At 38.0% G+C, this 12,236-nt stretch overlaps 1 protein-coding gene across 1 annotated transcript in view; it reads right to left on the bottom strand.

Moving 5' to 3' along the window:
* Nucleotides 1–1,085: 1,085 nt before the first annotated feature.
* LOC127642708 (probable global transcription activator SNF2L2) overlaps nt 1,086–12,236 on the bottom strand; it is a 73,779-nt gene continuing 62,628 nt past the window's right edge. Inside the window, exons 28-33 of the mRNA XM_052125237.1 lie at nt 9,850–10,067; nt 4,547–4,652; nt 4,070–4,171; nt 3,220–3,343; nt 2,794–2,930; nt 1,086–1,665 (exon numbers count right to left, since the gene is read on the bottom strand). Of these exons, the coding sequence (XP_051981197.1) occupies nt 1,630–1,665; nt 2,794–2,930; nt 3,220–3,343; nt 4,070–4,171; nt 4,547–4,652; nt 9,850–10,067 (723 nt within the window). The 3' untranslated portion in view covers nt 1,086–1,629. The remainder of the gene's footprint in view (nt 1,666–2,793; nt 2,931–3,219; nt 3,344–4,069; nt 4,172–4,546; nt 4,653–9,849; nt 10,068–12,236) is intronic.

Raw genomic sequence — 12,236 nt, 5'->3', positions numbered from 1 at the left:
AGAATTATCTAGAAGTTGCAGATATGTTATTTTGTATTAGCAATATAAAAAGTGTTAAGGAGTCCTCTTTCATTACCATTGTGCCCTTGAATAAGGAAGGCACTTAAGGGTTGTTAGCTGCAGGAAAATTGTTGCAGCAATTACTGTAGTTAATTGGCTTCAGGGTAAATAGCATCTGCAAAGTGAAAATGAATCCAAAAACTACTGAGCATTAGAATGTATAATTCTATTAATCAGCACAGATGCACAGTACAAGATCACAATTATTTTATTAAGACAATTAGCAATGTTGCATGACATTCTACCAAAAAGAATCAAATACTGGCAAGAGAAGGTTAACCACTGGTTATATTTATTTACTTTGGGCTATGAGTTACAACCACAAATACAAGTGTGCAAGAAGAGCAAAGATTATAACACATTAGAATAGTTTTCAAGCACAAAGCATGTACAGAGATGTTAGAGATGACCAATGACACACAGGAGAATAGACCAAAAAGAGTTCTCATTGTCAATGAAGCAAGTGTATTGATGAGTAAATGCTAAAGCAATATCACTTAATGATAAAATAAAACTAAATAAAATATGTCTTTCTATCAATATGTAATAAGGGCAAAGAATGACAAAAACAAATCTCACTCCTTAATACCACTGTTTCTTTATAAAAAAAAAAAGAAAATAGAAAAATATCAATTTAGGCAACGACAGCAATTTAGAGCTGGTTTATAGTCAGACATACAATTTGCTGTAAAATATTGGTTGCAGAATCTACGTAACACTCATCTCAATTGTAAATAGGAAAGCACAACAATTTTGAGAAGCGAGGTAAATAACATTGCAACAATTCAATCTGCATTTGTCCTTGTAACCATTGGGAGGTCAGGTTGTGAAGTGTAAAACCAGTTAATGACAGGAAACAGAAATGTTTGTCATGTCTGTATATATCATATAATGCTTGCTAAATCCCTTCACGTATCATTGAAACAGTATAGGGCTGATCGGCAGTCTGTTCTCAATCACATTTGTATTCTCTTCTGTCGTTTGTGCAGCATGCAATACAATACAGACATCATTAAAGTATGTGGTTTATTAAAGCCGATGTAATGAGGACTTCACTTTAAGTAACACTTGAAGACTTGAAGATATGCTTTGCAAATAAATCATAAACGACTGGTTTAACCTTAAGTCTCTGCAGTGTTCGGTTTAAAATAAGGGTTTTAAAAGCTTTTCTGTTGTTTTTAATTAAACATATTTTGCTTGCTTTTTTAAATCATTGCATACATTTGAATTAAATACAGTACAAGCACACAGAAGTCATTCCTAAAATTCACAACTGTGTGTAATGAAATATAAGAATAACTAAGTAATATTCTAAAGGTGCAAAATTCAGCCACTGGTTTTTAAAAAGATGTTTCCTCACTGTAGATTCGTTCTTAGTTGACTGCATTCAAAATTGTGTGACAACAACACAAGACAAAATGTGTATCCATACAATAAAATAAAAGACACAAAAGACAATCACTCTTATAACAAGCCTTAGGTGAATTACAGAATAATTCAACTGTATGACAGCGGCAAGGTAAAAGGATATAAACATGTGAAAGGAATGCTGAAAATCAGCTCGAATCCTCACTCATCATCACTGTGGCTCCCCTCTGACTGCTCCTGCAAACAAACATGCAATGACATCCCACTCATATGCACATCGTAGAGCGCCCCTCCGCAGAGGGCTCTGTGACTGATTGCTGATGCAGCTTATTTCTGGATATTGCAAAAATCTAACACTGTCTCTCCCACATGGGCTTTGGCCACACAGCACTGATATATGCATTGTAAGAGCAGCATCTGCAATTTACTGATGTTCAGACATGAATCGATGACACAAAAGACATCTGAAAGTGCATATGAAAGGACAACCCGATCTCATGAAAATTCGTACATCATTTACGAGTTGGCTATTTCGTATGGTCTTGCACGATGTTGTTCACATAAACTCGTACGACTTCATCTCGTGCAAATTCCCAGATGTCTAAAACAGAAGCGTGAGCTCTGTTCACAAGGCGTTAAGGACATACTTATTAATATTATGCCATTACCCAAACCCCTTATCTAAACTTAACCAATCAGTAGTGTGGAAACATGATAGGAAGCTGTTGTGTGTGACAGAATCAAGTAATTGTTGCGCATTAGATGGAAACGATGTCCAATGAAATCATTGGCTGTAGTGAAAGTCGCACGATATCATAGGAATTAGCCAAATTTAGAAAAGTCGTACGAATCCTGACGATTCTGCCATGAGAGTGTGTTGGAAAGGAGGTTTCAAAAGCAAGAGACTGACTAAAAATTTCCTCTTGAACTGCAGCAGATGGGATGAAGAAAGAGGAATCAGTGAGAGTTCAAGAGCAAATAAGGGCACAAAAATATATATTTTTCAGATGAATGATTTCCTCTGGGAACTGTGTAACAACACCTCAAATGGCTTTTGGATGATAAAAAATAAGGACATGTGGCTAAGCATCTATAATTCTCTTTGTTTATAAGTTGATAGTGGCTGGCTGTGGGCTAGATTATGCGTAACCACCTCTTTGTGGTTAATTGTCCCACAAGTGCTCTATCAAAGACTGTTTTTTTAAGGAAATAATATCCTATCAAGCATATTCTATCAAAATGTTAATTGATGCACCAGAGGTTTTTGATTATCAGACATGCAATTACAGTAAATGTCAGCTGTCTGAAAAAATAAGTATGATGGGCCTAATTGATGAGTGAACTGTTCCGTTGAGGTGGACCTACGTTTTCCTCCTGGTCTTCCTCGCTGTCATCGTCGCTGACCACGGGCTTAGCCTTTCCACGGCTCCGTCTTTTCTTGCCTTTGTCCTGAAGTCTCTCCTCCCGTTTGCTCAGCCTAATTTTCACCCTCACTGACTTAGCTTGGATTGAAAAAATTAATAACCATAATAAAAGAGAATTCAAATAAAAATGACACAACTCTACACCAAAGAAAAGATATAGGAAAATACTTGTAAGTTCTTTAAGTCTGTTTAAAGTCATTTTTGAAAACAAATTCCACCCATAATGTTTCAAACTCCACCTTTATCTTAGCACTATACTTTGTCCTTAACTGTGACAAAGCTTTATTTATTGCAAACTGAACATATAAGCTTTCCTTCAGTATCATCAATTTGGTCGTTTGTTAATTAGAAATGTTAACAATCTTACACTCTGCCTCTGATTCTTCCTCGTCATCGTCATCCTCGTCGCTGTCATCTTCGCTTTCTTCCTTAGCAATCTTTTGTCTGGCACTCTTGTACACTGACTGGAGAACAATGGAGTCCTCATAGATCTACAAAAAACAAAAACAGCGGGATAATGAAAATTAAAAATGTCCTCATATGATTCCCCATTACTTGTATCATCTGCAACCTGAACATACATAACAGAAACAAATCATTTAAAATGCCAGGTTACAGCCAACTGCATATGAATGCATACCATACAAAAACTTTTGGAAAAACTGGAAAGGTAAAAACAAAACAAAAATGTAGCACTCCTTTCCAATGAAAGAGTGGAAGCTGATGCTGTGAAATGTTTAAAGTTTCTATTAAGGGAAAAATATATTTTATATATTATTGCTTATATATATTTTTGTCTGGAGTCTGTCTCCAGATTGTGCTCATTTCTGAACAGATAAAATTTTGGTTTTGGACACCTGTTCAGTAATCCCAGTCTCTCTTTCAAAGAAACTACTTTCCACACTACTTTGAAAATCCAGCATGAAAATTAAATGTCAAGGGATCCTCAGAACTAAATATAACTGATATGAAGTGTAGACAGATCAGCATAAAGCCGAAGTTTAATAAAAAATATGATCCATGTAAGATGATACAAAGAAACTTACACATTTATTATTTTTAACACTTGAGCTAATATTACTTATTCATATTGAAGAATTGCTCTTTAAGATATTTGAAATCTTGTCAGATACTATTCCATTGTTTACAACAAATAGGCTAATCACTGCAAAATGGTGTGTAGTGTTTCAAGGATTTAGTTCAATTTATTCACTCACCTGAGAGCCCTCCAGATTGTAAGTCTGAGCGTTGTGACAAAGAAGCATGATGTCTTTCTCCAGATCGCTCACACTTCTGTACTTGTGGCTACGCACACGCTCCTGCAAAAACAAGCAAACACTTCTAACACAAAAACATCCTTTACCTGTAGGGTGCAACTTTAGCGATTGAGGAAATTGGCAATTAGAATTGCAACAGAAAATAAGAGCCTTCAACGTCTTCAAATTAACACGAAATGTGCATAAGGGGAGTAAGACGGTGTATTACAAGGGCAAAAACATAACTTTATCTCGTCTTGGATCATGCATCAAAAAGCAATTTTCTACGCCAGGGTAATCCTGTTATCATTCAGCTGGAGTAATGAGTTTGCCATTCCTGATAGTAAGATAGTACATCAAAGCGGAAGATGTAAAGAGAGATGTTTAGATGTGGGGCCACACTAAAATAAGAGTTACTGTAGCTCACTGAGCATTTACCTTAATCTTCTTGAAGTCCACTGGCTTCCTTATCAGTTCATAGTATTCAGGAAGCTCTTTCCTGGAGGGCAGTTGCACAAAGACCTCGCTGAGCTGACGGTCTGATCTGTGATCAGAGACAGAGATGGAAACTTATCCTGGGTTCCTCTGCCCAGTGAGAGATACTTTACTAAGGGATGTGCCTGGATGGATACCAACTTAAGTAGAATACTGTGCAAAAAGTTCACATTAGCCTCATAATGTAGCTTCACAGACCATTATGGAAAAAACAACTACCCTCAAGTTCTTTTCCTTAAAGGAACAGTTGAACAAAAAAACAATTAAATTATATCATAATTTACATACTTTCAAATCTGTATGACTTTCTCTTTTCTGTAGGACACAAAAGGTGAATTTTTTTATTAATATCCTGGCCACTTTTTCATATAATAGATGTAAATGGAGACTGGGACTGCCAAGCTCCCCAATGACAAAATATCATAAAAGTAGTCTATACAACTCAATGCACTATATTCCAAGTATTCTGAAGCCCTACGAAGACAATTGTGTGATTAACAGACTGAAATTTAAGTTGTTATTCACCAATAATCTTCCTCTCCAGAAAGCTGTTAACTGCTGAGTCTGTTCCTTACACAATCACTATCATTCCCAGACCTCAATTGCATTATATGAAGAGTGGCCACAATATTCTGAAATAAATTCACAATTCCACACAAATTCCATGGAAGAATAAACAGTCAGTCACAACATTAAAACCACCTGGCTAATATATAGATGGGTTGGTTTAAGTATTTCTGTAACTGCTGATCTCCTTGGATTTTCACATACAACAGTCTCTAGAATTTACTCCGAATGGTGCCAAAAACAAAAAACATCCAGTGAGTGGAAGTTCTGTTGATGGAAATGCCTTGTTGAGGTCAACAGAGAATGGCCAGACTGGTTTGAACTGACAAAGTCTACAGTAACTCAGATAAGCACTCTGTACAATTGTGATGAGAAGAATATAATCTCAGAATGCTATTCTGAGATGCGGGTTGGTGCTGTTTTGGTGGCACGAGGGGGACCTACACAATATTCCCCAGCACCTGATTGGAAAGCTGAACCTGCTGGGCCTGGACACCTCCCTCTGCAACTGGATCCTGGACTTCCTGACTGGGAGACCTCAGTCAGTCCGGATCGGGAACAGCATCTCCACCACCACCACACTGAGCACTGGGGCCCCCCAGGGCTGTGTGCTCAGTCCACTGCTGTTCACTCTGCTGACTCACGACTGTGCAGCAATGCACAGCTCGAATCACATCATCAAGTTCGCCGATGACACGACCGTGGTGGGTCTCATCAGCAAGAACAACGAGTCAGCATACAGAGAGGAGGTGCAGCGGCTGACGAACTGGTGTAGAGCCAACAACCTGTCCCTGAATGTCGACAAAACAAAAGAGATGGTTGTTGACTTTAGGAGAGCACAAGGTGAACACACTCTGCTGAACATCGACGGCTCCTCTGTGGAGATCGTCAAGAGCACCAAATTTCTTGGTGTTCACCTGGCGGAGAACCTCACCTGGTCCCTCAACACCAGCTCTATCACCAAGAAAGCCCAGCAGCGTCTCTACTTTCGTCAAAGGCTGAGGAAAGCACATCTCCCAACCCCCATCCTCACTACATTCTATAGAGGGACTATTGAGAGCATCCTGAGCAGCTGCATCACTGCCTGGTTTGGGACTTGCACCGTTTCGGACCGCAAAGCCCTGCAGAGGATAGTGAGGACAGCTGAGAAGATCATTGGGGTCTCTCTTCCCTCCATCAAAGACATTTACAAAAAACACTGTATCCGCAAAGCAACCAGCATTGTGGACGACCCCACACACCCCTCACACAAACTCTTTACCCTCCTCCCGTCTGGCAAGAGGTACCGAAGCATTCGGGCCCTCACGGCCAGACTGTGTAACAGCTTCTTCCCCCAAGCCATCAGACTTCTCAATACTCAGAGACTGGTTTGACACACACACGTGTCCTGAGTTGCACTTTATAACTGTCTGCTACCTCAATAACTGCTATGTGCATAGAACATTATCTCATAGTATGTTATGTTTACATTTTTAGAAACTATCATCTTTTTGCACTACTGAGTACTGGTCGGCGCTGCACTGTCTATTGTCCTGTTCATTGTCAGTAATTTGTTGTACTGTCCTGTACTTTTTGCACATGTTTGCACGTGCACTTTATATAGGTATATATAGGTAGTTTATATAGGTATTTTATTTCGTTGTGTAGTCTCATGTGGTCATGTGTTGGTCCTTTGTTGTTTTTATGTAGCACCATGGTCCTGGAGGAACGTTGTCTCGTTTTGCTGTGTACTGTACAAACTGTATATGGTTGAAACGACAATAAAAACCACTTGACTTGAATATTAGGCAGGTGGTTTTAATGTTGTGGCTGGTTGGTATAAGTTATATGGGCTGGAATTATTTTTTTTTTGTACCTCATGGAATCCAGTCTTCAGCCCATGTCTTTCTGTAACATTTGCTCTAAATATTCATGACACAGCACAAATTATTCATTACCCATTCCATGATTAAATTAGCACTCATATAGGTGCAAATATGGTGTGTTGACCTTCATACACACTCCAATTTTTTGTTTTTGCTGCAGATGCATGCTTAGCGTTAGTCTCGGAGCTCAGACTCCACTATAATACTAAACAGCTTTCAACAAAGCTGAAGGCTAGACTCTGCTCATTGCAAACTTATAACTTTTAGCATGTAATGAATTTAATTTAATTAGATAACAAAACATCAAATTAGTGGCATCTGCAAACAAATAATGCTAAAGCTTTTCTCTAAACTACCTTATAAATGTTTTTATAGTTTGCAACCTTCATTTGCTTGAAAAGGGTGCATGTGTTTTATTAAAAAAGCAACATGGCATGATATTCTGTTATATAAGGGAAATACTTTAATACATATTTTGTTATTTCACTATAGTTTCACATTTCTGAAATGGTCATATGACTCACCTTGGCAACTATGCCATCATTATGATTAGCAATTATTAGAAATGTCACTCAATAAGTAGCACAATCATTGTAAGTAATTCTACAGAATGTACTAAGAGGACTTGCAGATTTGTTCAGTATTTAGATTATGAATCCTATCAAGTTTCAAAGAGTCATATATCATAATTAATCACTAAGGATGTCTGTTTGCGTGACGCTTAAATACTACTTAACGGATGTGTCTAGATGTCTTGGTTTAAATATAGATTACAGAAATTAGTGTATCGTAAAATTACTGCCATATCTAGACACCAAAATTGTTATTCAGCAATTGATGAAGGCCTATGCTTTTAACTTGCATGTTTCCATGGTGACCACCAAAAGAGACATTGAGAGTATGATCAATCCTACCCTTCAATCTGCTTTCACACTGCCATCTACTTTATCACTGCATATCGCCAGTGGCTGGCGGTTAGGTCACAAGTGGTGTGTATGGAGAGTCTAACAACACTGTTTTACAATAAATATTATTATTAAAATATCAGTATCACAAGAGCTCTACCATCTTCTCTCGTATTGGCTGTAGCTCCCGAAAGTCGCTCTTCATTTCCACAAATTAAAAAATTTCTCAACTTTGTCGCGTCACTGGACACGCCCACATCTGGTCGTCATCACTTGTGTCGCCAGAAGTCGCCAGCTCTCATTGAAAATTAATGAGATGAGGCCGTTTTGTCGCTGCGTGTCACTGGTAGTGTGAACACAGCTTGTGGTATTGCAGCTTAATTGAGCGACACATTTAAAGTCAGGCTTTGAGTTTTTTCTGACAAGTGGCATTCATGCAATCCCAAGCCCCCATTCTGCAAGGATTACTTTTACTACAAGCTCTGATCACCATCCACTTGCATTGTATGGACCCACAAAGTGGAGATATTCTTCTAAAAATCTTTGTGTTCTGCTGTAGAAAGTCATAGACATCTGCGATGGCATGAGGGGGAGTAAATTATGAGAGAATAAAATTTTTTGGGTGAACTACCCATTTAAGTCCAGCTCATCACAAGTAAGAACAGTTGTAAGTCATTGCAGTTCTGGATGTTAATGATTAATCAACAACCAATCAATTTCAGTGCATATGTGTTTATTAATCATCATGGCAGATGGCAGTGCAGGAAAACACACAGTCATCCGAAGCTAAAGCGCACATCGTTACAGCCATGACACAGACATGTACCCATGTGCACTAGAAAAACTTTTTCAGAAACGAGCTTTAGTATCCAATGAGTATCCATACAGCATCACAAAACACTCCTTTTGTCACATTGCATTATGCCAGCAGCAATAGAGCCGAAGGAAATAACCAAACACGCTCGTCAATCACCTAAACCATATTCCCTCACAGTATACAGTATATACTGCTAGGTAGTACAAATCATTTAAGGGAATCGTGCTTTCATCAGTTCATGTATATGGATGTCATATTTTGATAAAATAGGGTCTAAAATAGTTTTATAGTTTAATTGGTTTATATTTAGAAGAAATGTAAATACATTTTCCTCACCCTTTAATGTCTCCCTAATTAAATAATATCATGTAATGTTATATTTTAAATATTGCAGTGAAATACAGCAAACTTAAATTACAGTTAAAAAATGGACTGAAAGTCAGAGCAGTGGCATTATGGTCTGTGCAAGTGTGCTGACATATTTAGCTGTGTTGCTTATTTGAGACACGGGTTTGAGTCTAGCCTGGATCATTTTGTTCCTCTCTTCCTCCCCTTGAATTCCTGTCCCTCCTACTACTGTGTCTATCAATAAAATGTGGCAAAAAGTCCTCCCAAAATATTAAATATATGAAAAAGAGCTTTTTGCACAGCAACAAGTCCTACACGTGTTCTGACTTTTTAACATTATTGATTAATTCATTTGTAATGATAATTTACATAACAATCGATTATTTAAATGCCTAAAATGTGACATCCCTTATTGCAGTAATTAACAATTATGCTCAAATACAACAATGGAGAAATTTTTCTGACTGCTGCCATAATGTTTTATAATGTCTCCATTTTCTCCTGCTGCTGCCATGGCCACCTCACATTTTGGCATTCCAGGTATATAAGATCACCTACACTAGTAATGAACAATCAGTTGATTATCCTGTGATTAAAGAGGACTGGTTCAGACTAGAGTCAGTTGTAACAGTACAGTGTAGTTAAATTATTTATCAAAGGAATGGGCTGGTAATAATAAGTCATTCTTAATCACAGGATTAAATTGACAAGGGAAAACATGACAATGGATTGAACTGAACTTACACGTCTCTGTAATTGATCACAGTATCGACGATGGCATTCATCTGTTTTGTGAGTTTGAGTGGGTTTGAGGAGAGCTTCTCTGCTGGAGGGCGTCCTCTCCTTTTCTTGGCCTTCTCTACGTCCTTACGTCTGCTGTCTTTGTCCACATGTCTGCGACGCTTGTGCTTCTTCAGGCGTATCTCCTCCTCAATTTCCTCAAGGTTGCCATCTTCTACGGCCTGCCAGAAAACAAGCTCAAGGGTTAAGGTCAGGTTGGGTGACAAAGTTAAAAGCAAATGATCAAAAGATCTGGTCATTACTTTGCAATGATACTGATTACTAGTAGGTTGTGACACAAAAAAATGGGTTGTAGATTTTTCTGTTAGATAATTATACTTTTGCTGGTTTCACGCTCGTTCAACGTCTGCCCATGCCATATTCACCCATGGAATTTTGCCGTGAGAATGTATGTGTGACCGAGCCTTAAAGCCTTGTCATCCAGGTGATCAAGCCAAACAGATAAATTCCATTGCTGTAATTCTGCAAATGCAAATTTCACTGATTAGGCCACTATGTATGACAGTGAGAATTTCATATGAGGACTAAACCAAAAGCCAGCCTCATTAGCATACACTACGTCCAGAATTTAAAGAAACTGTTGACTAGAGAGAACATGACTATGGGCCTCAATTATGCAGCCATTTGGAGTTTCATCAGACTTACAATCAGACATGATTAAGCCAAGCATTTGTGCGGAGCTGCTCTTAATTAAATCCATCTGTCTTGCATCTTGTCTCCATTATGCCCTTCCTTTTGTTACACAGATGGATATAGAGGGATTCTTTCATCTTTCCGGTCCTCTCTGAACACACATTTTGCATGAATATTTACAGGGAATGAGTCATTCTCCTCCAAATAAATGTAGTGGTGTGCACTGTGTTTGTGCTGTTGAGTTTGGCCTAACGCCTTCCCTCATTGAAAAGCGGAAGTATATAAGGGATTCTGCTGGGTTAGTCTTGTGCCCAGGCCTGCATAGCAGGGCTTAAAATCTCAGAATATACCCCCAAACACATGTAATTCCACAACCAATTGAGCAAGACTTTGTAAAAGGTAAGAAATCCACAATAAGTCTACTAAAACCTAGAGATGCCTTTTGAATCCACTCTCTTTGAAGGGTAGGAAACACAGAAATCTGACTTTAAGGTTCTTTTGCAACATTGGCTCAAGAAATGCAGTGCAAGGATAGGTTATCATAATACAGAAGGCTTGATTTTATGCACACAGTAAATCAACACACCTGTTATGAAGCGGAGCAAAAGCCCTGTTACGAGCATAATGTGAATGCACAGAGCCAGGATGTGGAAATACATTAAATTAACAATGAACAAACAAATGGACCTTAAAGTTACATATCTTTCAAACTGCCATAGTGTTGTCTGATTTTGAAACCAAAACACCTTTATGAAAATGAATCAATGTGAGACTTTCTAGCATGCAGTTACTATTTTGACATTCGACCAAGATGCTATGAATTAGGTTCTAGGCCTGTATCCGAACTAACAGAGCATGTTTTGGGTGAATTCCCTAATTTAATCAACAACTTAAACAACCAGGCAATTATAGTTAGTTTGTTGTTGCCATTCCACAATAACAACTAGACTAAGCCAATTTAAATGTTTTTGTTCTGTTTGAAGAGCAATAACCTGATTATATGCTTACTTACATCCATTTACCAATAGCTAAATTAAGTGTACTTTGGTTTTGACATGCTGATCCAGGGTATATACAGCAATCCTTAAGTTAAATTTACTACTTTTTAATACCTTTTTTACTACCTTCAGAATTTTTTTTAAAACCATCACGACACTGAATTGCAAGTGTTAATCAGCGACCTTTCTATTATTTACACAGATTTTGACATATATAACATACAAAAAAGAATAGATTTAGAGACTGATGTTGACAACATATTGCATATATTTATTTCACTTAGTAAATAAAAATAAAACAAACTACATAAAATGTGCAATGGAGAGAATGGATAGTTCCAGCACACTGGCTGGCATTCACTGCAAGTTGATGCATTACAAACTGGCATCTTCTATGAACTGTTGCTGATTCACAAACTGGCATCCACTACATGAACTGGTGAACTATTGTTTGCACTTGTGCTATAGCCCTAATATGAACTTGTGGGCATAAAATCCTATGGAAAGTGCCTTAATTCCATGGCCTTTTCCTCAATAGTTTTGTCCATTTTGACCAGTTCCTCTTTTTTCTCCTTGTGTCTCCTTCTAAGTGTGTTTGATTTGGTGATTAGCTGGGCCATTTTTGACCCAGCTTTCCCTCTGCCTCCTCGGCCAATTTGTTGGCATCATTTTCAAGGATGGCACAGACTTAGATCCAGG

Source organism: Xyrauchen texanus, chromosome 4 (assembly GCF_025860055.1).
Source record: "Xyrauchen texanus isolate HMW12.3.18 chromosome 4, RBS_HiC_50CHRs, whole genome shotgun sequence".
Classification (NCBI taxonomy): Eukaryota; Metazoa; Chordata; class Actinopteri; order Cypriniformes; family Catostomidae; genus Xyrauchen; species Xyrauchen texanus.
The sequence above is the reverse complement of the archived record's forward strand: the minus strand, read 5'-3'. Positions and strand labels throughout refer to the sequence as shown.